The sequence below is a fragment of the Mustela lutreola genome, chromosome 15 (genome assembly GCF_030435805.1).
Source record: "Mustela lutreola isolate mMusLut2 chromosome 15, mMusLut2.pri, whole genome shotgun sequence".
NCBI classification, from domain to species: Eukaryota; Metazoa; Chordata; class Mammalia; order Carnivora; family Mustelidae; genus Mustela; species Mustela lutreola.
The window spans coordinates 59,220,640-59,246,979 of NC_081304.1; the positions used below are offsets into that span (position 1 = coordinate 59,220,640).

The 26,340-nt window shown below is 51.6% G+C and overlaps 1 protein-coding gene across 5 annotated transcripts; it reads left to right on the forward strand.

Moving 5' to 3' along the window:
* Positions 1 to 606: 606 nt before the first annotated feature.
* Positions 607 to 26,340, forward strand: LOC131816026 (asialoglycoprotein receptor 2-like). 5 transcript variants are annotated; one of them, XM_059148314.1, is made up of 11 exons: positions 607 to 1,704; positions 1,850 to 2,029; positions 2,245 to 2,496; positions 6,502 to 6,618; positions 6,821 to 6,916; positions 7,482 to 7,553; positions 7,693 to 7,779; positions 7,867 to 8,012; positions 11,404 to 11,510; positions 11,726 to 11,837; positions 14,403 to 14,927. In XM_059148314.1, the coding sequence occupies exons 3-11, from the start codon at positions 2,388 to 2,390 to the stop codon at positions 14,574 to 14,576; spliced, it is 1,020 nt and encodes a 339-aa protein (XP_059004297.1). In that variant the 5' UTR covers positions 607 to 1,704; positions 1,850 to 2,029; positions 2,245 to 2,387; the 3' UTR covers positions 14,577 to 14,927. The 5 variants fall into 5 exon arrangements, 4 of the variants coding, with proteins under 4 accessions (XP_059004297.1, XP_059004298.1, XP_059004299.1 ...); XR_009347918.1 differs by lacking the exon at positions 14,403 to 14,927 and adding exons at positions 25,091 to 25,161; positions 25,329 to 26,340 and having other exon boundaries at positions 615 to 2,029; XM_059148315.1 differs by having other exon boundaries at positions 607 to 2,029; positions 2,250 to 2,496.

Below are 26,340 nucleotides of genomic sequence, written 5' to 3' on the forward strand. Positions count from 1 at the left end.
GTCCCTGGGCCTCAGGGCTCCTTTGTGTGGTCTCTCTCTGTCTCTCTGTCTCTGTCTAGCAGGAGAGCAGGACTTTCTTAAAGCCTGTGGCTGGTGTCCAAGACTGAAAGCTGAACCTTCCGGGTCTCTGAAGGCTTGGCCCAGAACTGGCAAGAGTGTCCCTTCTAGCACTTTCTACTGGTCACGGCAAGTCATGCCGTTAGCTCAGATGCAAGGGGAGGGAAAGCAGACTCTAGCTATGGATGGGTGGTGGGACTTGCATGTACGGCAGGGGAGGAAGCTGACGGCCACCCTCTTCGGACACTGTCACATAAGCAAGCGCGCCATTTTGGCTGCCTGTGGAGAGTAGAATTGGTTTGGGAAACTGGATGGAGGACGGAAAGTAGGACAAGAGATGGGAGAAGATGGCGTATCATGAACTCAGGAGTAATAAAACAGGATTCCATAACCCAAATTAGAAAAAACCAACCCAAAAAAGGACAAGACCATATGAAACCTTCAGAATGTTTATGTCGACTTTTGGTAAATTAAGATGCTGACTTTCAAACAGGGAGAAAGAGAAGGAGGCAGAGGATGGCTCTCATGGTCCTTGCTCTCTCTTCCCAGGAGGGGGTATGGGGATCGAACCCTGCAACTCGGAATCAGTTCCATTGAAGTGTGTGGCCAGTGAGGAACCCTCCATGTCCACATGGCTGTCAGTCAACCTTGGCCTACAGCAGAAAATCCACTTGGTGTGCTCTTACCTAAATCTTGGAACATGGGGCGCATGGGTGGCTCGGTGGATTAAGCCTCTGCCTTCGGCTCAGGTCTTGATCCCGGAGTCCTGGGATCGAGTCTCACATCGGGCTCTCTGCTCAGTGGGGAGACTGCTTCCTCCTCTCTCTTTGTCTCCCTCTCTGCCTACTTGTGATCTTGATACTCTGATCAAGTAAATCAATAAAATCTTAAAATAAAATAAAATAAATCTTGGAACGAAAACCACAACCTGCCAAGACCGGGGACTCCCAGCAGTGTTTTCCAGACTTCGAGTAGTGGCCTGGGAAACTCCCTTCAGCTGGTCATGAACTAGGACGCAAGGAGCAAAGGTAACATTGCTGGACGGAAACCCTCCTGTCAATAACGTGAGACTCCGTTCTCTCCCTCATTCCTGCCGTAAGTACTCATTGAGTGTCCACCGTGAACTAGGAGATTCAGAAGAAAGTAAAACACACAAGTGTGTGTGCCTGTGTCCTTCACGGAGGGTTACTGTGTGTGTCAGAAAGTTACCACCAGAACACACAGGCCCCTCATTCCTTTTTCAGCACGAAGGCTTTGTTGAAGAGGAGAAACTCTGCCCTTGGCCAGCAGCCGTTGGGCAAGGGTCAGAAGGTTCATGTTGCCAGGGCCACGGAAGGGGCTTGGTGAGGTCGGATCCCTAGGCCCAGGGAGGGCTGCCTCCTGCCTCCTCCCCGCAAGCTCCGGGCACTTGAGGAGCTTTATTCCCGGGAGAGCGAGGTGACCCCGCCCAGAGTTGGGGAGCCTGGCTGCAGATCCCTCATGTTGGGCAAGAGCAGAGAACCGGCCCCTTGGATCCTTGCTGGGGACATCTGGAGACACCAGCAATAATGGGAAATCCGGGCACAGAGAGGGAGAGCGGGGGAGGGGCAGGGGGACAGGTGACCTGCACCCCAGCCCCTCCTGGCCTGGACCCCTCCGAACTGTGTGGTGAGGAGCGAGGTGGCCGTGGGGGTGGGCGGGGCAGGCCAGGAGACCCCTTTCTCTGGGAAGAACAGAGACCGTCGTGTCCCCCGCCCCCGCCATGCTTTGCCCGAGTTCCAACCCTGTTTCCACTTCTGTTTACTGTCCAAAGTCCTGGGGGCAGGAAACGCCAGGTTAGAACCACTCGGACGCCAGGACACACGGGCTCAGGGACCTCACGGGGACGGCCCCTCCTGGTGCCACCTGCTCCACTTCTCGCCCTAGCCCCTCCTCGCCCTGGGGCCCAGGCCACCCGAGGGACCCAGGAGTCAGTCCTCCGCACCTCTTACAGGTAACCTGGGCTGGGCGGCCGGTGGGGCTGGGGATATCAGGTAATGAGGAGACCCTAGTTCGGGGACGGCGGGAGCTGGATGGAGGAGGGGGTGGTTCGGTCCGTGAGAGTATGGAAGGGAGGCTCCTGGCCATGTCAAGCCCTGAGCAGTCTCCTGAGAAGGATCAGGCCCAGCTGTATTTCCGCCCCAAACTGACCTCCCCCTTTTGACCCAGCCCAGGTGGTGGCCTCGGCCTGCTCACCTCCAGCCCCATCATCGGCCTCTCCCTGAAGCAGCCTTTTAGCACAGGCCTCAGCTCCGAGCTCAGCCCCTGCAACTAGAGCCTCAGTCCGAACCAGCTCCAGCCCTGGGCCCGGCATGGCCATCCGGCAGCCGGACACCGAGGACAATGACCAGCAGCTGCCTGGAGGGGAGGGCCCGGGCCCGCGTGCGCACAACCCCAGGAGAGGAGACCAGTTCTACGTAGGTAAGTGTCCGTTTCTGGGGCTTTGCTCCCCTCCGTCTGGCTGTGGATCGCTCTCTGTCCCTCTGAGGTCACATTCAGGTGAGACAAGGCACAGGGCTTCTCTAGGTAGAGGAGGCCTGTCTCCTCTGCTGGTCCCTGACCTCACCTTCCTCTCCCTTGGAGATCCAAGGGAAAGGTGTTTGCCCTGAGGGTCAGGGCACACTGGAGGCTGGAGATGACGATGACTCTGTCCTCCTTCCTCCCAGCCTGAGCAGCGTGTGTGCACGTGTGTGTGCATGTGTGTGCCGTATGTGCGCACGTATATGTGCACGTGTGTGCGCATGTCTGTGTGTGCAAGGAAAGCACGTGCAGGCAGGACAGTGTGTATGTGGGAAGGTTGGTGGATGGGGGAGGGGCACAGAGAGTTCCCAGGAGACCCCCACTCCTCTAAGCACCCTGCCAAGTCCCGAAGGAAGGCTCCAAGTATCTAGGAAATGTTTTCCGGCAAGAGAGATCTGGGCTGAGGGGCAGGAGCCAGGAGCCTGGGAGGGGGTCTGGTGATGGAGTGAGGCTCCATGGAGACCAGGGGGTTGGGGCTCCGAGCTTAGGGCGGGGGGTTGGTTACCCTGGGTTGGGAAGGGGGCCCTCATGCCCGAGGCTGGCACACAGCAGGAGGGTTGGTACTGCTGTAGGGGCGGGTGGGTGCTGATTAGGGTGAGGTAAGCAGGGGGGCCAGGCATTCTCACCCACAGCTTCTCCTTTCCCAGGGAGTGAGCCAGGGGCCACATGAGTCACTCCCTATGTGTCCTCAGTGCCCGCGCGATGCCTGGTATGTGGTTAGCTCTCGGAATGATGTCGGATCTTCTGAGGGCGAGAGGATTCACAGTTTAAGCAGGAGGCTTGGACAGAGTCAAGAGGTTTTGGATTTCACAGAGCGGGGGGAGCTCACCCCAAAAGACCCGATGGGCCGCAAGGCAGGAGACTGGGGCACCTGATTTTCCAAGACAGGCTTCTGCTTTTCCCAGCACTTGAGAAGCCTGGGCTTTCCACCAGTATGGAAATGTTTCAGCCACTGTTTCCTCAAAACCCCTTTTTTTGCGCCCCCCCCCCCCCCCGCTCCTTCTCCTTCCAGAAATGTAATTATGCTGGGATTCATGGCCCCAGAGTTCACGGATGCTCCCTCTGTTGTTTTTAAAAATCTTTTCTCTTTCATTGTTTCTTTTTAGATAGTTGCTATTGCTGTGTCTATGCTGACGTCTAACCGTCCACTAATGCTACTCCATGTATTTTCCATTTCAGACATTGTAGTTTTTAAGCCTAGAAGTTCAACCTGGGACTTTTGAGTATCTTCCTTGACTTGTACATGTGTTTTTGAACAACATACAATTACAATGTCTGTTGTAAAGTCCCATGTCTGCTAATTCTCACACCTGTGTCCATTCTGGGTGTTTTGATACATTTATTAACCTTCCCAGTACCAGCTGGGTTTTCCTGTTTCTTTGCATGCCTGGTAATCTTCGACTGTGGGTTAGACATTGTGAATTTTACCGCTCTGTGTGCTAGATATGTTTGTATCCCTCTAGATACTCTCCAGCTTTGTTTGGGGTGCCGTCAAGCAACATGGAATCAGGTTGATCCTTTTTGTTTTGCTTTTATGACTTTTTTTTTTTTTTAAAGAAAAGCTGTTACTTTTTTTTTTTTAAGTTTATTTAACTTTTTAAGTAATCTATACACCCAAATTGGGGCTTGAACTCATAACCCCAAGATCAAGAGCTGCACGCTCTTCCGACTGAGCGAACCAGGTGCCCCTGTTTTTATGATTTGTTAGGTGGTCCGAAGCTCCCCCATAGCACCTTTCCCTGACCTGTATGAGTGCGAGGCTCTGTTCCCCAGCCCTTCTGGGTTGGTTTTGTCCTGGCTTGGGATAGTTTTCCTGACATGCTTGTGTTGGTCAGTACTCAGCAGTTCCTTGGGATGGGGAGAGCCCTCTGCAGACCTCCCCAATTCTATGGGCAGCTCTCTCCTCTCTGACTCACTGTCCCATGACCTCTGCCACTGTGGTCTCCCCAGACTCTCAGTTCCATTTCCTCAGCTCGGGGAGTCTGCGGGGCTCTGCTTGGATTTCCCTCCCCGCTGCCCAGCTGGAAACTTTCCCCTAGCAGTGGCCAGGGGACCATCAGGCTTATTGGGTTGTCCCCCATCTCTCAGGGATCCGTGCCCTTTGTTGCCTGCAGTTCAGGTGTCTTGAAAAAGATGGCTTCTCGTAGTTGTCTGGGTTTCTTGTTGTTCTTGTTTTTTTGTTTTGTTTTGTTTTTGTTTTTGTTTTGGTCTCAGTTGTTTCTGGTGGAGAGGGTGATCTAGCCTCCATGTTTCCATGTCTGGCAGAACCTTTCACCTTCCAACTTGTCTGGCCAGTGCTTTTTATGTGTGACCTCATTTTGTTCTCCGGACAGTCCAATCAGGTCGCTACTCTTTTACCCCCATTTTGAAAAGCTGTGGTAAGAATACCCAGCATGAGTCCTGCCGCCTTCACCAGCATCTCTGTGTGCCATAGAACCTGGTTAGAGACAATGCGGGTGTTAAGGATGGAGCGGTGGAGGTCTGGACCTTCCTCATTTTGCATAACCAAAACTTCATACCCATAGAACAGCGACTTCTGTTTTCCCAGACTCTGTCTGTGAGTCTGGCTATTTTATTATTTTTAACTTTTATTTAATTTTTATTTTTTTAAAAGATTTCATTTATTTATTTGACAGACAGTGATCACAAGGAGGCAGAGTGGCAGGCAGAGAGAGAGGAGGAAGCAGGCTCCCTGCTGAGCAGAGAGCCCGATCCTGGGATCATGACCTGAGCCAAAAGCACAGGCTTTAACCCACTGAGCCAGCCAGGTGTCCCGAGTCTGGCTATTTTAGATACTAGAAGTGGACATGAGAAGATTTGAGGCACCAAACGGTTGAGTGACTTGCCCACGATCCCAGAGCCAGTTGGTGGCACGGCTGGGCTCAACCAAAGGAGGTCTGGCTTCAGAGTGGAGGTGCGGGCGGCCTGGAATTGGGGTTTATAGATCATAGGTCAGGTTGGGAAGCAGGGCAGTGGCAGCGGGACACGGCTGAGAGAACGGTCGGACTCAGCCACGGGGCCCTGGCTGGGTGGGGAAGACTGTGGTCAGGGTGGGCTTCTGCATGGAGAGATGCGCGGGGAGGAGAGGGTGTGAAGGGAAGGGTGTGCACAGGGGAGGCTGTGCGCAGAGAGGGGAGCAGGCAGTGCATGTGTCAGAGACATGGTCTCTCTGCGTCAACGTGGGGCCCGGCTGTGTGATCAGGTCCCAAAGCGAAGGTGGCAGAGGCCGTTTGGGGGGCCACGAGTGTGGCCACTCAGTGACTGTGTGCACGGCACTGAGTGTGACAGCGAGATGAGAGAAGCATGTGCACGTGTGTGTAGGGGTCGAGGTTCCAGTGGCCGAGGGCAGGGAGAGGCTTCTGTGAGGAGGCTGAGGCTAGAGGCGAGAGCTGGCCACAGAGCTGGGGGTTCTGGAGGCCCCAGGGCAGAGGGAATTGAGGGGAGACAGGGCAGGGGTGGGAAGGCGGATCCTGGGGAGCGGTGTGCAGCTGCGGCGGAGTGAACTGCACGGAAGGGATGAGGGGTGTGTTGTGCTTTGGGAGTGTCTGAGGGGCCCTGGCATGGACTGCAAGAAGAACATGGTGCCAGCCTCTGGGGCCTCCAGGTGTGGCGCGGGCTTTGCACACAGATGATGTGAGTATCGTGGGCCATGAACTTTGTGTTGTGCACACCTGTGTTGGTGTGTGTGCATGTCTATGTGTGTGCAAATGCACGTGTGTGCGATGCCTGACCCTTGGGGTCAAAGCCCTGGGACTCTGCCACAAGTCGCACCTCTCCCCAGTCTACTTTCCTGCTATCCATGCGGGCTGTGCTTCCTCAGACTTCTGGCCCCTGGGTGCTCCCATATGTCCCCTCTTGGGATTCCTGGCTCCCCAGGGCCCTCTTCTGACACCCCATGCCTTGCAGGGAGGCCTCGGAGCCCTGCCCTTCTGCAGCGCGTCTGCTCCACGTTCCGACTCAGTCTGCTCGTCCTCGGGTTCAACATCCTGCTGCTGGTGGCCATCTGCGTGATTGGGTCCCAAAGTGAGGGTCGCAGGGGCCAGCGGGGCGGGGGGAGCGGAGTGAGAGGGGTCCAACAGCTCACAGAGCTCAGAGAGGAGCGGAAAGGGGCAGCGCTGGGACACCTTGGGGGTGATGGCGCTGGGAGGGGTGGCCATGGACAGGCTGGAGCTGTCCAGTGGGACTAGCCCTCCTCTCTTTGTCCTGTTCCCTGTCTCCTGGCCAGGAACACAGCTGCAAGAGGAGCTGCGGGTCCTAAAAGAAAACTTCACCCACTTCTCCAACGGGGTCCTGTCGGAGATCAGCACCCTTCTCTTCCACGGTGCGTGGGGCTTCCGTGCCGCAGCGGCTGCAGCTTATCTGCGCACGTGGTTTTGCAGCGCTGCATGCTGGGCGCCTGCGTGGGGTCTGCAGGAGGGGTGTGTGCGGGCTGCCTGGGCCATCGGGAACCCAGCCTGAGAAGCGGGGCAAGGTTTCCAGGGATGCTGACCCCTGGGTGGACGGAGTTGGAAGGATGACTAGGCGGGTGAAAACCATGGGGGTTGGTGCCAGGTAAAGGGAACAGAATCCACAAAGCCAGGAGGTGAGAAAGCCCACCCTCCATTTCAGGAGTGTGACCCCTTGTGGCATGGCAGGGGCGAAGGGGTGAGGGCTGGGCAGAGAGGCGGGTGAGGGCAGGTTTCCCAGGCAGGCACTGCGCTAAGCAACGAAGCGAGGCTCTGTACCGAGAACACGGGGACCTGCTGCAGAGGCCCCCGAGGGGTGGGGGCGAGTGGGGAGGCCGGGGGCGGAGGGTGGGGCGGCCTCCCCAGGTGCTCGGGTGGGCAGGATGCAGGGGAGTGAAGGAGGCAGAGGTGGGAGAATGGATGAGCCTTCCTCCTCCTCAGGGGGCAGTGCCGGTCAGCAGCTGACCTCTCTGGAGGCCAAGCTGGAGAAGCAGCAGAAGGATCTGAAAGCAGGTCAGAGACACCCCCCCCCCCCACCGGTGTGTGCACCCCGTGTGTCCCAGTCCCAGGCCGGCTCGCCCTGTGGGGTGGGGTCCTGGCAGGTGGGCTCCGCAGCACCCGCATCCCGCCCCCCCACCGTGCTGTGCCCTAGATCACGCTGCCCTGCTGCTGCACGTGAAGCACTTCCCGGTGGACCTCCGCATCCTCACCTGTCAGATGGCCTTCCTGCGCAGCAACGGTAGGGACGGAGGGGACCCACGCCGCAGCACGCCTGCGCCCTCCGCCACTGCGTCTCACCTCCCTGTCCCCGCCCCCTGTCCGCCAGGCACACAGTGCTGCCCCGTCAACTGGCTGGAGTACGAGGGCAGCTGCTACTGGTTCTCCCACTCCGGGAAGACGTGGGCCGATGCGGAACGGTACTGCCGGCTGGAGAGCGCGCACCTGGTGGTCATCAACTCCCGGGAGGAGCAGGTGGGCTGGGCTCAGGCTGCTTTCTTCCCGGTCTCTAACCAAAGGGATAGTCGGGAGTTCATGGTGAAGCCTCGGCTGACTCTAGCATGTGGGATATTGTTAAGGCCAAGAGCTCAGGGCAAAGGGGCAGGAGCCAGGTGAGCAGGTGACCTGAGGCAGGCGGGGATGGCGTGGGGGGGGGGGTCAGAATTCCAGAAGCAACGAGCTGCAGGGCCGTGGGCTTGGGTGGAGAGCTCAGTCCCTTCGTGCTGGATGTGGGCGAGTGGCCCCTGGAAGCAAGGGACGCAGTGGGCTGGATTCCCAGGGACACGCCTACCTCGGATTACTGGGTCCCTCCAAAGCGTTCCAGGTCTCCCCTGCCCACGGCCACCACCGGCCACAAGCCTGAACAGCAGAGTTCACAGGGGACAGCCTAGCTGTTAGGATAACAGGGGGCATTTTTTCAGAAAAGGAGGATGTGATGGTAACAGTGGCTGAGGCTTTGCTCTGTGCCAGGCACTTTCGTAAAATAACCCGTAACCCTCATGGCCCCACGGGGGCGGCCACGCTTTCCCCTTCGAGGGAGAGAGACATGAGGGGACCAAGGAAACTGTGTGTGTGTGTGTGTGTGTGTGTGTGTGCACGCGCGCGTGATTTCTCCTACGGGTTGTGAATACGTTTGGTTTCTGATTTTTTAAAAACCGAAGCCTCTTCTCTTTTAATAGATGTGTCTCTCATTTGCATTCGTTTTTAACAGGCATGTTTCATCTCCAGCCTGTCTTTTTCTTCTTCTTTTTTTTCCCCCTGTCTATATTCTTTTCTTTTCTCGCCTTTGCTGTGTGAGATGTGTTCTTTTTGTTTTCTCCCCTACGGTATGTTGAACTAGATGTAGCTTGTTTTGGGCCATACTAGCGATTACTTCGATCATTTTAAAGGATGGGCTGAAATGTATTGGCTTCCGAAAATCGAACAGTTCATACAATTTTCCGTACGAAAGATGAGGAAACCAGTCCTCGTGTGTTCTTCATGGGTCTCCTGCTTTTTGTTTGTTGGTAAGGTGGCTCCAGGCCCAGTCTGGGCTGGAACTCATGACCCTGAGATCAAGAGTGGCTCGCTTTAGTGACTGAGCCAGCCAGGCGCCAGCCTTGTTTTTTTTTAAAAAACGTAGATGTGACTGACATAGAACACGGAAGTTCAAGGGAACAGTGTGTTGGTTTGATACTCGTGTTGCAACAGAATCACTCCAGCACCATCCGCTAACACCCTTAGCCCATCTCAGAATTCTTACTTTTTTAGTGCAGAAAGCAATGAAGATCTAGTCTCTTAGCAACTTTGAAGTTTATCATGCCTCCTTCTCTTCTCTGAGATTCCGCAAGCATTTTGCCCGAGTAGTTGGAGTCTTTTCTGTCTCTGAATCTCATTAGCCTCGCCCAGATATATCTCCGTGTTGCACCTTCTCTCTGCGGTTTCCCTCCAGGGCCAGAAGTATCCTCTAAATTCGTAAATGTAGGTTTTCTAAATTCTCAAATATAATTTTACTTATTTTATTTTTTAAAGAATTTATTTATTTATTTGACAGAGAGAGAGATCACAAGCAGGCAGAGAGGCAGGCAGAGAGAGAGGAGGAAGCAGGCTCCCTGCTGAGTGGAGAGCCCGATGCAGGGCTCGATCCCAGGACTCTGAGATCATGACCTGAGCCGAAGGCAGAGGCTTTAACCCACTGAGCCACCCAGGCGCCCCTCAAATATAATTTTAAATACTTGAACATTTTTCTCTTGTGCGGTCTCTTGGATGAATGGGTCATCCAGACGTTGTTCTGCCATGGCCTGTCCACAGCCACCAGCCTGCGCTTCTTTCTCTGTCCCTCTGTGCTGTAGTCCTGTCCTCCAGCCTGTCGTGCACACCCCAGACTCTGCTTTCTGCTGAGTCCCTGGGCTTTTTCGCGTGGCTCAAATCTTTCTCTTGGGTTTTGCTTCCCTTCCCTTATCATTGTGTTCTCTTTCTTCTTGGATGTCTTCTTTGATATTTTCTATCATCCGTCTCCTCTTTGATTTTGTGTAAGTTTCCTGATCATCCCTGCCCTCGCCATGCCACCATTTTATAAATGGGCACAATTCTTTCTTGCCTGTTACTTACCCAGGAATGGGAAAGATGAATTCTCCAGGGCCATCTTCTCCGATACCTGGCACTATTTGATCCCCCCACCTCTGTCTTCACCACAGAGAGCTGGATAGCCCCCGGAAGTTTGGTGATTTGTACTCTGTTCAGCTCTTCAGCTGCAGGGGTGATGGGAAGAGGGGGTGGGGGCAGCAGGTGGCAGCAAATAGAATATCTGGTCTCTGGCATTCTCCCTCCGGCTCTGTTGAGTCCTCTGAATTTTTGAGCCAGGCCTGCCAGACTCTGAGGGTCGCTCTTTGGGCACAAAACACTGTCCTGTTGGCAGGATTCTAGAATTCGAGGGTACTGCCACACCTGTGCTCCGGTGAGGTTGTCCGGGATCATGATTGGATCTCTAGGAAGTGAATGGAATTGGGAAATTTCCCCCCAAATGGGACTGCAGACCCTGTACATGCCGTCCAAGGGAAGGGCTTGGCGTGTATGTTAGTCAAGCCAAGCATGGTTTCCTCTATACCCTCCCACTGCTACCCTCCCACACCCTGGGACTTCAGTCCCTTCTGTAAGAGAAAGCCACATGGGGGTGTGTTGTCCTTGGGGGTGTGTGCATGAGTCCTGGGGGGTGTCTCAGAGATCTCCTCCGCCACCACCACACTGTCCTTGCACATTGCCAGCAGACTGTGGACCCCAATGTAGCCAAGTCATAATGGGGCTCTGGGCAGCGGGTCCAAGCTTGGAAGCCCCCGCCCGGCAAAACTCCAGAGAGCACAGCTACCCAGAGAAGCCAGACCAGGGGCACCTGCCCTTGAGAGGTGAGCGAAGCTGAGATCCACAATGGGTTCTGGAGTTCGTGGGAGCAGCAGGGGCCAGAGTCAGGACTCCAAGAGTTTGAGGTCATGGGCAGAAGATGCCAGAAGATGGGAGTCCGGTGTAGCAGCTCTGCGCTGGGAATGAGGTGGGGTGCCAGGTCAGGGGACAGCGGTCATGAACCCCGGTACTGGGATTCCTGGGCTTGACCAACTGCTTTGGTGAAGTGCGAATCGCCAGACCACCCAATGTAGAGAGCTCTGGAAGGATTGAAAAAGATAACCTTCCGAAAGCACCTAGCACGAGGCGTGGCCCCACCCAGTTCCACTCAGCAGTCGCTCCAGTTCCAGGAGAAAAAGCAAGAATAGTTGTGTCGGGAGCGGACTCTTCGGCTAGGGGAAGAGGGAGCTCGACAAGGCGGAGGCAGCCGTAGCTGCTGCCTGCATGGACATTCTTTGTACCAGAACCTTCCTCCCCGCCTGTTTTGCAGAAGTTCATTATGCAACACACGAACCCCTTCGATGCCTGGATAGGTCTCACGGACAGCGACGGCTCCTGGAAATGGGTGGACGGCACCGACTATGAGCAGAGCTACAAGTGAGTGGCCTCCTTCTGTCTTGTTGGTTTGGCCTGGGGCCAGCCCCCTGGTCTTTCATCCCAAGACACTGCCACCCCCCCCATGAGGCTCCCCAACCCTCTCCCTCCTAGGCTGCTGCGTCTGCTCCCTGAACCCCTCCTCCTCCGCTGTGCTTTTCTGAGGTGGGGGTGGCAGGGGTAGGGCTGGGAGCTTGAGCTCCGTCCTGCCTTCCTAGGAACTGGGCGGCCACTCAGCCCGATGACTGGCAGGGGCACGAGGTGGGTGGAGGCGAAGACTGCGCGGAACTCCGGACCAACGGCCGCTGGAACGACAACTTCTGCAAGCAGGTGCAGCGCTGGGTGTGCGAGATGAGGCGAAACATTACGGCCTAGGGGTCCGCCCCGCCCCCTGCCCCGCCCCCAGCTCTCTGCAGCCAGAGTGGGGATTTTAAAGAAAGGAAAAATAGAGGGGAGGGGTCGAGACGGATCGGAGGGGGGGCTGTAAGCATCCCAGACCCCTGGAGACACTGAGGTCCTGCCTCCTTCGGCCAAGTCACCGTCATCATTATAATCCTCAGCCTGCTCCATGGAGTAGGGAAAGAAGGCGCTCAGACTTAAGGTTTTGTGGACTGGGCGTTTGCAACTGGGAGGTGTGGGGAGCGCAGAAGAGGGGGGACAGATTCTGTCCTAGACAGCTGCTCCTCGAGACCCCATGCCAAGGGACATGGGTCAGGGAGGGGAGGGGAGTTTGGAGCAGAGATGCTCATCTGGGCCAGCAGGTGGGGGCTGCCATGGGAAGCCGCTACCCCCAGCCCCATGGGGTCTCCCACAGAAGAAGTCTTGGGGAACAGTGAGGCTCCCCCTAACCCCAGGGGCTGTGGCCTGGCTGACAGGAGGCTGCAGAAGATGCTCACTAAGGGAACGGGGTTTGGTGAGATGCTGTATCCTGTCTGTGGTGGGATCACCTCTTCTGGACCCCTAAGAGATCTAGACCTTTCTCCAGCACAGGTTGTCATGCCGCTTCCACCTCTAAACGTCACTTCCCAAAATCATTCTGAAGCCGATACTAAGAGGTTCTTTAAACAATTAGTGTTGTTTTATTTTTGCTGCAAAAGTAATAGATCTTATTAGTTAAAAAATGCTTCTCTCTCATACAGGATGCTCCTCACCCTCCTGCTTCTCCCAGACTTAACTATTTCATGGCCATTGGCTTAGTCAGGGCCCTCCAAAGAACCAGCACGATCTGTCTGTGTATGTGCGATTATTAAAGAGATCTTTAACAAGGAGTGGGCTCCGCGGTTATGGAGGGTGGCAAGTCCCAGGTTCTGCAGGGGCGCGGGCAAGCAGGACACCTCCAAGAGCTGGTGACCCCAGTTCCAGTCTGAGTCCAAAGCCTGAGACCCAGGAGAGTACAGGTGTAGCTCCTGTGAAGGCAGCAAGCCAGACCCAGGAAGAGCGGTGTTTCCGCGGCAGCCCAAGCCAGGAAGACAGCCCATGTCCCAGCGTGAAGGGGTCAGGTGGGAAGGACTCTCTCTTACTCCTGGGAGGGTCAGTCTTCTTGCTCCTGTCTGGGCTTTAGCCAACGGAGCTGGCCCGGCCAATCTGCTCTGCTAGTTCCAACGCTCATCTCCTCCCCGAACACCCCCCACTCCAGAATCCTGTCTGACCAACTACCGATGTGCCCTGTGGTCCCGGTCCGTTGATCCATTAAAATCACCCCTCCCAGGTGTCCCATCAGGACATTTCCTGGGTTCCCGGTGTGGAGGCAACATAACATATTTCCCTGGGAAGGGTTTTCCTCCTACTCCCCCTGGGCCTGCAGGCATCCATCCAACCTCCGCTGTCCCCAGCAAGTTTTGTCCCAGTGCTAGAGACTTCCCAAGTACGGACCTGACATGGCCACACTTAATTCAGACACCCGCCGGGGCCCACGGCGAGCTGCCACTTGCTTGTTTTCACACGTCCTGTTTCCAGCGATTGCTGCTTCTGTCCTCGCGAGGACACTTCCTGGCATTTACTTGCAAAGTTCTCCAGGACATCTTCAGACACTTGTCCGGGTGAGCACAGGTAGAGCTGGAAGTCTCAGGGGGCTGGATGCTGCGCCCCTGCTGCTCAGAGAAGCCCTCTCTGGTCATTTTGTTGTGTCTCCCTGCGTAGACATCAGAATTTCTAAATAATGCCTGCCAATGGGTATCTCTTAGGGAGCCATTGTATTACTTAGTAACTTTCTTTCCTGTTGATGGGCACGATCTTCTAATTCAGTCTGCAACAATTTTCATTTAAATCCTAGTTTAGGATCTGTATCTGCTCTGGCTGGCTTGACCCTGTCGTCTACCCAGGATCTGAGCTGCTCCTCTTTCCTGGAGAAAACCTGTGAGCGAATGAACAGGAGGTTTATGGGGCCCAAAGCATACATAGTTTTGAGGAGCCTGCCTTAGAAAAATAGCATTATGGAGACGTCTGGGTGACACAGTCGGTTAAGTGTGTGACACGTGGTTTTGGCTCAGGTCATGCTCTCAAGGTCGTGGGAATGAGTCCCGGGTCGGCTCTGTGCTCAGCGGGGGAGTCTGCTTTAACATTCTCTCTCCTTCCGCCCCTCCCCCTTGCCTTCTCTCCCTCTCCCAAATACATGAATAAATCTTAAAAAAAAAAAACCCCACTGTGAATACAAAAGCATCACAGCTAATATTTACTTAAGTCGGACCCCCCCAACTTCAGAAAGCTGAACGCTACCACGAACATCACAGTCCTGAAAAACGATGGGACGTTTGTAACAATCGTCCAACACACCTCAAAGATGCGTTTTCCCTACACTTTTTTCTGTTCGCTTCTGCATGTGGTGGAGATGTCGGGGGACCTTCTAGAGAGAAAAGAGAAGGGTCATTGTGGCTTCCCCTTTCTTGCTGCTGTCAGGTGTTTCAGAGCACTTGGGGTCCCCCCGCCGCCCAGGGAGTCTGCACGGCCGGTGAGAGAAGGTCCCTTGAAAGCCGTTGCTGGTGGACGGGTCCAGAGGATGCGGCACGATTGCAGACCACAGCCCATGTCCCTCGCACTCACACCAAATGGATTTCCCGCCTAACTTGCTAGCCTGACCCAAACAGCCCACCTGACCGAGGGGGCGGTGTGAAAGAGGGGACGCTGGTCACCAGAGCTGAGTGTAGTCAAAATCACTTTTGTTTTCATAATTCACCAAAGTTCAGGACTGTGGCTGAGAGGCACGTGGTTGGTCCCTTGGGCTGCCGGGAGGGTTGTGCTCCCGCTTGCTGGAAATGCGCCGGCTGGGCCACCTTCCCTGCCGCTCCGATCCCCCGCGCCCCCCGGAAAATTTCCCCTTCAAAAACTCTGTGACTGAGTCACACCACTGACCTCACATTGCTGTTCTGTATTTCCCTCCGATCTTGGATTTTAGGCTTTTATGCTCAAACTGAAATCTTTTTAAGCCCTACCTCATATTATGAATTGAAAATGTAACATTTATTTATTTATTTATTTATTTATTTAAAGATTTTATGTATTTATTTGACAGAGACAGAGAGAGAGAGAGAGGGAACACAAGCAGGGGGAGTGGGGAGAGAGGGAGAAGCAGGCTTTCCACTGAGCGGGAGCCCGATATGGGGCTCGATCCCAGGACCCCAGGATCATGACCTGAGGAGAGGGCAGACCAGACCCTTCACCAACTGAGCCACCCAGGTGCCCTGAAAATATAACTTTTAAATGATCACATTAGAAGTAAGTGCTAAGTCTTGCTGAGTGAGGAAAGCCAATGTGAAAAGTCTACTACATTCTCTAGGATTACGACACTATGACATTCTGGAAAAGTTGAAACTCGGGAAACAGATGAGTGGGTCCAGGGCATTCCGAGCGAGAAAGGGAGGGATGAGTATGTGGCACTCGGAGGATTTTTAGGGAGTGAAACTGTCCTATAGGATACTCTACTAATGGATACATGTCATTACACATGAGTCAAAACCCACAGGATTGGGGTGCCAGGGGGGCTAAGTTGGTAAAGCATCTGCCTTCAGCTCAGGTCATGACCTTGGGGTCCTGGGATCGAGTCTCACATGGGGCTCGCAACTCAGCCAGGAGCCTGCTTCTCCCTCTGCGGCTCCCCCTGCTTGTGCTCTCTCTCACAGTGACCCATAAAGCAAACTACAGACTTTAGTTAATAACAAGATATCAAGGGGCCTCCCCCTGGCTCACGCGGTAGAGCATGTGACTCTTGATCTCGGGGTCTTGAGTTCGAGACGGTGAAGATTTCTTTAAAACAAAAAAAGAGGGGCGCCTGGGTGGCTCAATGGGTTAGGCCTCTGCCTTCGGCTCAGATCATGATCTCAGGGTCCTGGGATCGAGTCCCACATCGGGTTCTCTGCTCAGTGGGGAGCCTGCTTCCTCCCCTCTCTCTCTCTGCCTCTCTGCCTGCTTGTGATGTCTGTCTGTCAAATAAATAAATAAAATCTAAAAAACAAAAAATAAAAAACAAAGAGTCAATATTGGCTCATCAGGGCTATCAAAGTCACCTTTATATTAAAGGCAAGACGGGAAAGTAAAGAAAGACAAAAATAAAACAGAAATGGCCACACACAGAATCTTCTGTTCTTTTGAGTTATTAGGATGACTCATCGTGGAGAGAGTAAACCCGAGCGCGTTCCAGTTGTGAGCAGAACTCTCATAAGTAGAACCGTGTCTGAGAGATGTGGGGAATGAAAGTGTAGCGGCGCCAACGGCTTCCTAGAATAATAATAAGCAAAAACAAAACTTGCTTATACTGTGCTTTTAGAGGCAATTTTGCCACAGCAATCTATCAGAGAAAGACCTGAACACATGCCAAAAGGAGAGATAAAATTTTTTTTTAATTTTTAAAGTTTTTTTAAAATTTAAAGTTAATTTTTTTAAAGATTTTATTTATTTATTTGACAGAGAGAGATCACAAGTAGGCAGAGAGGCAGGCAGAGAGAGAGAGGAAGATGCAGGCTCCCCACCAAGGAGAGAGCCTGATGTAGGGCTTGATCCCGGGACCCTGGGATCATGACCTGAGCCGAAGGCAGAGGCTTTAACCCTCTGAGCCACCCAGGCGCCCCTAAAGTTAATTATTTTAAAGTCAGTTTTTTAAAAGTAATCTCTGTGCCCAGCAGAGTGTGCTCAGACTCACAACTCCAAGATCAAGAGTCACACGCTTCACTGACTGAGCCCCCAGGCACCCCCCAAAAGGAGAGATTTAAAAAAAAAAAGATTTTATTTATTTATTCAACAGAGATCACAAGTAGGCAGAGGCAGGCAGAGAGGGGGAAGCAGGCTCCCTGCCGAGCAGAGAGCCTGATATGAGGCTCGATTCCCGGACCCTGGATCATGACCTCAGCCGAAGGCAGAGGCCCAACTCACTGAGCCACCCAGGTGCCCCAGGAGAGATGTTTTTTCTAAGTTTGCATTCTCTTATTAAAATTAAAATTGCATATAAATAGCAAAAAGAGAACCACGACAGCTTAGCTGTTTGTAAATGAAGAGCTGCTATCCTATTATCACCATGATTCAAAGTGAAAATTTTCTAGAAAAGAAAGAAACATGTCAAAACCTATAGGACACAGCAAAAGCCTGGCCCAGAGGAACATGTACAACCTCATTTTTAAAAAATATCTTATTCATTTATTTGAGAGAGAGCTAGTGAGTGAGCGCGAGTCAGGGGCAGTGACAGAGGGAGAGGGAGAAGCAGACACCCTGCTCAGCAGGGAACCCAACGAGGGTCCTAGAACCCTGGGATCATGACCAGAGCTGAAGACAGATGCTTTCCTGATTGAGCCACCCAGGTGCGCCCAACCTCATGTTTTCATAGCTGAAAACTAAACACTGAAAGTAAACCAAATATTCAACTTAAAAAATCGGAAAAAGTCAATTACAATATAACCCAAAATATAGTAAGGGGAGGGAATTAATATAAAATATTAGAAGATTCCCCAGACTGGCAGAATGGGTAAAGCTAAAACCCATTTTAAGAATTAAGCTTTTGGGGCGCCTGGGTGGCTCAGTTGGTTAAGCGTCTGGCTCTTGATTTTGCCTCTGGTCATGATCTTGAGGTCTTGGGATTGAGCCTTGGGAAGTGGGGCTCCCTGCTCAGTGGGGAGTCTGCTTCTCTCCCCATCTCTCTGCCCCTCCCCCAGCTCGCTCTCTAAAATAAATAAATACTTTAAAAATTAAGCTTCTTTAAAAAAGATTTTATCTATCTATTTGACAGAGAGAGAGAGAGAGACAGAGAGCAGAAGGCAGAGGGAGAGAGGGAAGCAGGCTCCCCATTGAGCTGGAGCCCGATGCAGGGCTCAATCTCAGGACCCTGGGACCATGACTTGAGCTGAAGGTAGACGCCTAACGACTGAGCCCCCCACTCCCGGTGCCCCTCATGCACAGATTTTTATGTCTACACAAATTTTCATTTTTCTGGGATGAATATGCAAGGTCACAAGGTGGGTTGCATGTTGAGTTCCAGAAGAAAGTGCCCAACTGCTTTCCCGAGTGGTCACCCCATTTTCTGTCCCGCTCGACCACCAGCACGTGAACGATCCCTTTGTCCAGAGCCTCCCCTGCGTTTGGCTGCTACCATTCATTTTTAAAATTCTGGTAAGTGTGTGGTGGTTCATCGCTGTGGCTTCTTGTGTTTCCTGGATGGCTGATGGCACAGGGTGCCCTGTCACATGCTCATTTCCCATCTGCATATCCTCTTTAGGGGAAATGTCTCTTTGTGGGTTTTTTGGCCCATTTTTCTAATTGGATTCTTGGGGTTTTCTACTGTCGGATTTTGAGAATTCTTTTTTAAAAAATATATCTCATTGTATAATTGTAGTTGCATGAATTTATTCGAAAGGCTTAGAAAGTATTTTTGGGCCGTTTGAATAATTTCTTTCAATACCTATATCTGAGCGTCTTCTGGGAGCAAATCAGTGAGTGAATGCGACGGGACAAGACGTTAGAGCCTCCACGCATCATCTCCTCACTGAGTGGGGTTCGGAGAATTCTTTACGTATTCTGGTCTTTTGTTGGGTGTGTGGCCTGTAAATATTTTCTCCAAGTCTGTAGCTTGTCTTTTCTACCCTCTTAGCAAAAAAAAAAAAAAAAAAAAAAAAAAAAATCTGTTTACCCAAACACTCATGTGAAAAGAATAAAATCTTGGCAAAGCCCGATTAAGGAAGTGAGAAAAGTGACACAGCCACATGAGAGATTAAGCGACACTTTTCCTGTTTTTATAGAAATTTGGCGGCATTCCCAAAGCTGAGAGGGATCGTTGATCATGTCAGGCCTTTCCAGCGGAGAGGAGCCCAATGCCTCTGGGCAGGGCTTGCACCGGGGGTCTTTTCTGCCTGCATCTGGAGCAGGGAAATGCTTCTGCACATGCCATTAGCCAGACGCCGGAGTCCCAAGGGAACCACAGGAGAGCTGGGGCGTCGGCGAGGGGAGGAGCTCTCGGGGAGGCTGTGGATGTGTCTCCAGGAGTCTCGAGGGCGATCATGGAGAAAGAGACTCACCCCTGCCAGGAGCTCTCTGCAGGCAAAGAACCAGCTGGAGCTGCCCCGGGCGGGATTGGGTCAGGCTGCCCTTGGTTATTGGCGGGGACAAGGTTGAGAGCCTGGTGGACTCCAGCAGCCATGCAGGGAGGACCCCGCCCGGGAGAAGCTGGGGCAGAGGGAGGCCGAAGGAGACCCTGGGGAGGCAGCTGCTCCCTGGGGCGGGAGCCGATGGCAGCCGTTGGAGCCACATCACCCGTCTTCCTCGTGAGGGACTGCTCTGGTGCAGAGGGTCCCCTCAGAATCTCAGGGACACCACCCTCAGACCCCACGAAAAGCCGTGTTAGACGCTGCTGTGAAGAGCGTCTTGGCCACCGGCCACCGCGACACCAGATCACTGCCCTGTCCTTGAACTCCTCTGTCCTTCGCCCCAGCTCTTGAGCTCTGAGAGGAGAAGAGGAAAGAAAGAGGAAGGGGGACCAGGGCCGCCTATGACTCCTGTCCTAGATCGTCTGCGGTGGCCCCGAGACCGCATGTGGTGTGTTGAGACAGTGTTCCTAGGAAAACTTAGGATTAGGGAATGGGGAAGCGGGAGGAGGAAGAGGAGGAAGTCACCCAAGGGTGCGGCCAAAGCTGGCCCCGAGGGGAGGCTGCCGTGAGAGGGACCCATTAGGAAGTGTGTCCACATAACGTCGGGCAGGGTCCTGCGCCCATGGGGGTGGTCGGGTCATGAGCCCAGCCCCTACAGCGTGCCAGGAACAAGGGATCTGGAGTATGGCTAGTCTTGTACCCGGCGGCCGTTGGGGGTCGAGTGAGGCAGTCCCAAGGAGCTCCTGCTGTCTGTGCGTCCTGTTGCAGCATGTCCCTGTGGCTCCCATGGGACACAGGTGCCAGCCAAGAAGGACAAGCGTACAGACCTGGACGGGATCCAAGCCCAGGCCAGGCGGTGTCTGCCCCCTCCCCATCCTTGCAGACCCCGAGGCCCGTACATAAAGCTTCGCTCGAGTCCAGCCTGGACTTGGAGACCCAGAGTTAAGCCCCATCTTAGAGCTAAATGTATGGGGCAGAAACATCCAGGAGAGCTTGTCCTATAACAGTGGAAAGACGCATCAGTCATCCTTAACCAGGGCGAGGAAATTCCCTTCTATTCCTTGTTTGCAGAGAGTCAAAAACAACAACAACAAAAAATGGGAATGGGTCTCCTTTTTGTCTTGTGCCTATTCTGGATGATGGGTCCGGTGCTGTGGACTTTCTTCTGAGATCGCTGCTGGGGCAGATGGCGTCGATCGAGTTCTGAATTCTGAGCCTCGAATCCCGGGGAGAGCTTCCCTTGGTTGTAACTCATGACACTTTTTTTTTTTGTTGTTGTTGTTTGTTTGTTTTAAGGATTTTTATTTATTTGACAGAGGGAGATCACAGGTAGGCAGAGAAGCAGGCAGAGAGAGAGGGGGAAGCAGGCTCCCCGCTGAGCAGGGAGCCCGATGTGGGGCTCGGTCCCAGGACCCTGAGATCATGACCTGAGCCGAAGGCAGAGGCTTAACCCACTGAGCCACCCAGGTGCCCCAACTCATGACTCTTCTGAGTCCTGATCTTTTGAGTCTCTGAGGTCCCGAGAGATGCAGACCTGTGGTTCACTTTTCTTATCTTTGGTTTCGGCAGCAGGGAAAACGCCCGGGCCTGATAAAATGAATTAGGGAGTGTTTCCCCCACTTCTACTTTCTGGATGGGATTCGTAGAATTGGTGGTTGTTTCTTCTTGCAGCGTTTGGTAGGATACTCTAGGTAAGCTGTCTAGGCCAGAGGTTTCTTCTTGGGAAGACTTTGAACTATGAATCTGGTGTCTTTATTAAGGGTTATAGAACTTCTCAGTTGATTTATTTTATCTTAGGTAAGTTTGGGTAGTTTGTGGTCTTAGGAGAATTGCCCATTTCACTGAAGTCACTAAAATTTTGTGCATAGACTTTTCCAGAAGTATCCTTTATTATCGTTTTAATATCTTCAGAGTCTAAGGGACTTTCCCTCTTTCATTCCTGGTGTTAGTAATTTCTGTTTTTTCCCTGTTTTTTTTTTTTTTTTTCTTTTTTTTCTTTGTCAGGCCTGCTGGAGGCTTATCAATTATACTGATCCTTTCAAAGAACCGACTTTTGGTTTCATTGATTTTCTCTTTTTCTGTTTTCAGAACAAAATTTTGATTGATTTTTGCTCTTCTCTGTGTTTCTTTTCTTCTTCTTGCTTTCGGTTTGTTTTCTCCTTTTCCTAATTTCTTAAAGTGGGATGTTAAGTTGTTGACTTGAAACCTTTCTTCTTTTTTAAAAAAGATTTGACTTTTTTAAAAATGATTTTATTTATTAATTTGACAGAGAGAAATCACAAGTAGACGGAGAGGCAGCCAGAGAGAGAGAGAAATAGGGAAGCAGGCTCCCTGCGGAGAAGAGAGCCCGATGCGGGACTTGATCCCAGGACCCTGAGATCATGACCTGAGCCGAAGGCAGCGGCTTAACCCACTGAGCCACCCAGGCGCCCCCCCCCCAAAAAAAGATTTGACTTTTAAGTAATCTCTGTATCCGATGCAGAGCTCGAACTCACAAACCCGAGATCAGGAGTCACGAGTTGTATTTCCTGAGCCAGCTGGGCACCCCAGGACCGTTTTTCTTTTCATACATAAGCATTTTATGTTACAAAATTCTCTCCAAGCATTTCTTCAGCTGCGTCCCACAAATTCTGATTTGTTGTATTTTAGTCATAATTCAGTTTAAAATAGTTTCTAATGTCTCTGGAGACTTTGTCTTTGACCCTTGGATTCTTTAGGAAAGCATTGTGTCATTTTTTTCAGTGTTGGAGATTTTTTTTTTAAATTTTTATTTATTTGACAAAGAGAGAGAAATCACAAGTAAGCAGAGAGGCAGGCAGAGAGAGAGAGAGGGGGGAGGAAGCAGGCTCCCTGCGGAGCAGAGAGCCCGACATGGGGCTCGATCCCAGGACCCTGGGATCATGACATGAGTCGAAGGCAGAGGCTTTAACCCACTGAGCCACCCAGGCACCCCGGAGTTGGAGATTTTAAATGATCTTTCGGTTTTCTATCTGATTGTTTTCTGGCTTAACTCCATTACGATCTGAGGACCTTTGTGGTAAAATTTCAACTTGCTTAAGTCTGTTCAGGTTTGTTTTGTGCTACATGATCAGGTCTATCTGGTGGGAGTTGCATATGTAATTGAAAACACCGTGTCTTCTGTCCAACCCATTGTGGCTGGGTGGGGTGGTCTAGAAATGTCTATTAGAGAAGTGATAGATAAACATAATACAATTTTGACCTGAATGCCAACGATGGAGGGGGCAGAAGAAAATAACATTAATATTCACAGAGAGGAATACAAGCCTAACCGTGTATAAAATTTTATGGTTAAAAAATTGTGAGAGATAATGTTGGGTTGGCCCATGATGTGGGCAGCAAGGAATTGCATCAAGATTAGACTAAGGAGTAGTACGAGTTGACTCTGTTTCCAAGGGAGGAGAGGGGCCAGATGTTGAGAGAAATGTCAGCTCTGAGATCTGGTCTGGCTGGGCATTTTAAGGGGATTCTAAAGACTCGAGAGAGTTGCAACTGTGCCCATGGTGGGGGATGTGGGAAAGGGGTCTATGCTTGGCCAGGATGTGGGCCATGGTCAGACTAGAGAAGGGTATTTCTTGCAGCTGGGGTCTCCTTTCCGAGAATGGGGGCGCTGGGACCTGGAAAAACAAAGTTAGGGCCAAGAGCAGACACCTGTGAGCTTTGTGTGAAAATGTGGTTTGGGGTGGGGGTTGCAGAGAGATCCCTTTCAGATAACTTATTCTAAATCTGCTGAAATCAAATCTGTGTGGTATGAGCACAAGAAGAAAAACTGCATTGGTGGCACAGACTCCCAGCCCAGAAATACATATGAATAGAGTTAGGAACTTAACAGAAATCTTATTTCAATCTGTTGGGAGAAAACACAAAACAGAATATAGTTTATAAATAAGTTTTTCGTTTGGCATGAAACCAAGCCAGAGTTCCATCTCACACTACCCAGAAATGATAGACTCCAGATGGATTAATTATTTAAATGTAAACATTAATCATTAAAAAATATCGGAGCAGAGGCGCCCTGCTGGCTCCGTCTCGGGAGCACACGACCCTTAATCTCGCCCTCGTGAATTAGCGCTCCATGTTGGGTGAAGAGATTACTTAAAAATAAAATCTTAAAAAGAATACTGGAACAAAATTGAAGAGAATGTAAAAAATTGGAATCTCACACAGCAAATGTGAGAAAAAAAAGAAATTGACAGGAAAAAATAAAAGATAGGCTTGAGATTAAACATGTCTATTAAAAATGAATGTAGGGGGGCACCTGGGTGGCTCAGTGGGTTAAAGCCTCTGCCTTCGGCTCAGGTCATGATCCCAGGGTCCTGGGATCGAGCCCTATGTCGGGCTCTCTGCTCAGCGGGGAGCTTGCTTCCCCCCCTCTCTCTGCCTGTCTCTCTGCCTACTTGTGATCTCTGTCTGTCAAATAAATAAATAAAAATCTTAAAAAAAAAAAAAAAAAAGAATGTAGGGGCACCTGGGTGGCTCAGTGGGTTAAGCGTCTGCCTTCAGCATAGGTCATGATCCCGGAGTCCTGGAATCGAGTCCTATACTGGGCTCCCTGCTCAGTGGGGAGCATGCGTCTCTCTCTCTGCCCCTCCCCCTGCTTGTTCTCTCTCTCTCTCTCTCTCACACACACACACACACAGTATCTCAAATAAATAAATAAAATCTTAAAAAAAAAAAAAGAAAATATGGTAGACTGAAAAATGTGATATCAAATGGCAGGATAGAATTCAAACATATCAATCATCACAATAAATACGAACGGGTTTAATTCCAACAAATGATGGAAACTCTTACATTGGGTTAGAGAAATCCAGTGACATGCTGTTTATAAGCCACGACCATATATATATATATATATATATATTTTTTTTTTTTTTTCATGATCTTGTGTTTAAAACAAAGCAACACAAACGTGCTGAACCAAGACAGGGAAATACAGTCTGGACAAATGCTAATAGAAATAGAGCAAGTGAAACGTGACAGAAGAGACCTTCAGATAAAAAGCACGAAGGGTGTGGAATGGGTATCACTTAGGAGAAATAGTGAAATGCAGGGAAATAAGTGATGGGTGATTGTGTAGCTAAAGGAGTACATCCAAACTGTGGGGCTAGAAAGCTTATGGAAACGGAAGGAAACTGACAAAGCACCATTCATTGAAGAGAAATTCACCTCTTCTATGGAAACAGAATAAGGCAAGCTCCCATCTTTGAGGAAAGGAGAAGCCTTCCTTTATAAAGGGAATCCACTTGAAGCAAAGATGGTAGAAAGCCCATCCCTTCAGACCCAAAACAGTGGTGCTGGGTCATCAGTGCTGTGCTCTGAGAATCTGGGTACGTACAACGCATGGCGCTAAAGAAACAATTATCTGGGGACATGCAGGTCACAGCAAGTGTCTCCATGTGAGATTAAAATCAGCCCTGCTTTGCATTTTATTGTGATGGGCTTCTTTTCTGTGGCTTTTTAGTCATTTAACATAAAGGGATGAGAAGATAAGGATCCTCTGGTCAAATCATTGTGGTCAGAGGCCGCCTTCTCCTATAGAAGGTGTCCATCTTTCTGTTTGTGTGAGCATCAAGGTTTGTGAGAAATATTTCAGTAATGGAGGGAAGTCATAGTGCGTTGACAATGTGGGAAACCGTCATTTTCTTGACGTGTACTTACTGGTTTGTTTGGGTTTTTTTTTTTTTTTTTTGAGATTTTATTTGAGAGAGAGAAAGCATGCACAAGCAGGAGAAAGGGCAGAGGGAGAGGGAGAAGCAGACTGTCTGCTGAGCGGGGACCCTAACGAGGGGCTCGATCCCAGGACACTGGGATCATGACCTGAGTCGAAAGCAGACACTCAACATACTGAGGCCCCCAGGTGCCCCGCAGGTCCTGCTTTAGAAGAGCTATAACACATTTGTCTCCCAGGTGTGGGTGCTCATAACGAACTTTAATTAAATAAAAGCGCCTCAGACAGTTTCTAAACTTAAAATACAATTCAAAACTTTGTTTCTTTCAAACCAGCCATTGTGTCGGTACTAACTGAGATAAGACAGAAGGAACTTCTTGAACATCACGTCGGCGAAAATGTACAGGTTGGTCGGCAAAGGTGTGGATAAGTGAAATTGGGTGGAGAGAAGGTGAATTGGTAATGTCTTTTGAGTGTGCCTTGGCAGTGTCTGTCCACTTTTAGATTTTAAGGTCGATGTTTCTGCTCATTTTGCTTCTGGATATCTAACCAAGAGCAATTATGTGTTCTTAGTGCAAACAGGCAAATAGGAGCCTGTCCGCTTCAACATTACTTACAAAAGCCAGGGACGCCGCGTCCCCAAAATGCACGGCGGTTTGGCACCTGTACGCTCCGGAGCCCCATTAAACAGATGGCCATGAGCCGTGGCGTGGGAAAACCCTCGAGACCCATTTTTAGGCAGACGCATGCCGTGGAGAAAAATTTCGGTAAAAGGAAAACAGCGACCTGCCCCATCAGTGGGCATAGCCCGACCGGTGTACAAATATGCAGAGAAATTGGTCTGAAAAGACCACTCATCACATCTCTGGGTCTGGGGGCTGGAAATGGGGTAAGTGTATTGGTTTACTTACCTTTCCCTGACCTCTCCTGCCTGGGCCGCGGGGGGTGGGGGAGCGGTGAGACCCCTTCAGTCTGTGGCCAGTATGGTTCCGTCTTCCCCACCTCCCAGCCAAGGGACTGGGGAGGGTGGCATCTCCTCTCACCGATGCCCGACAGTCCACTGTTGGAGTGTTTGCCCTCCATCTGTGCCATGGGATCATTGGACTTTAGGAGTCCTAGTGCCCAAGGAAAGGACCCCCCCACCCCCCGCAACCAGGGAAAGCAGCCTTGGTCCTGTGGCAATTTGAAGATGCCTCTTGATTCCTGCCTGATTTGGGCTCCTCAAAACCACCAGTAGGTAGGGGGTGGAGGTAAGTGAGCCTTGGAGGGGACTGATGGATGCTGGCTAAGGAGGGACATGGTTGTGCTGCTTGGCAATGGGGAGGGGAGAGGACGGAGCCTGCGGCCCGGGAGGCTGTCTGGGGAGCTGCAGAGCTCCCCGGCGTGATCATGAAATGGTGGGTGGCAAATCGCAGTCCCTGCACCAGGTAAAAGGATCCTGCCCAGCTGAGGGGCTGGGAGAGGGCTAAGGCTCCACAGGGAAGCCGTACTCGTCCACCAAGAAAGAAGTCTCAGAGGCAAAAGCACTTAGGAGAGCAAAGAAGGTTATTGGCAAAGTAGCCGTAAGGCAATCAGCCTTTGGGAG

What these genes read in the sequence shown, in the direction of transcription:
- LOC131816026 (XM_059148315.1), top strand. Translation starts at nt 2,388, where the DNA reads ATGGCCATCCGGCAGCCGGACACCGAGGACAATGACCAGCAGCTGCCT. An exon ending in CAGCACCCTTCTCTTCCACG is followed by an intron (nt 6,917 to 7,481) that starts GTGCGTGGGGCT and finishes CCTCCTCCTCAG; the next exon opens with GGGGCAGTGCCGGTCAGCAG. An exon ending in ACGACAACTTCTGCAAGCAG is followed by an intron (nt 11,838 to 14,402) that starts GTGCAGCGCTGG and finishes TGCTGCTGTCAG; the next exon opens with GTGTTTCAGAGCACTTGGGG.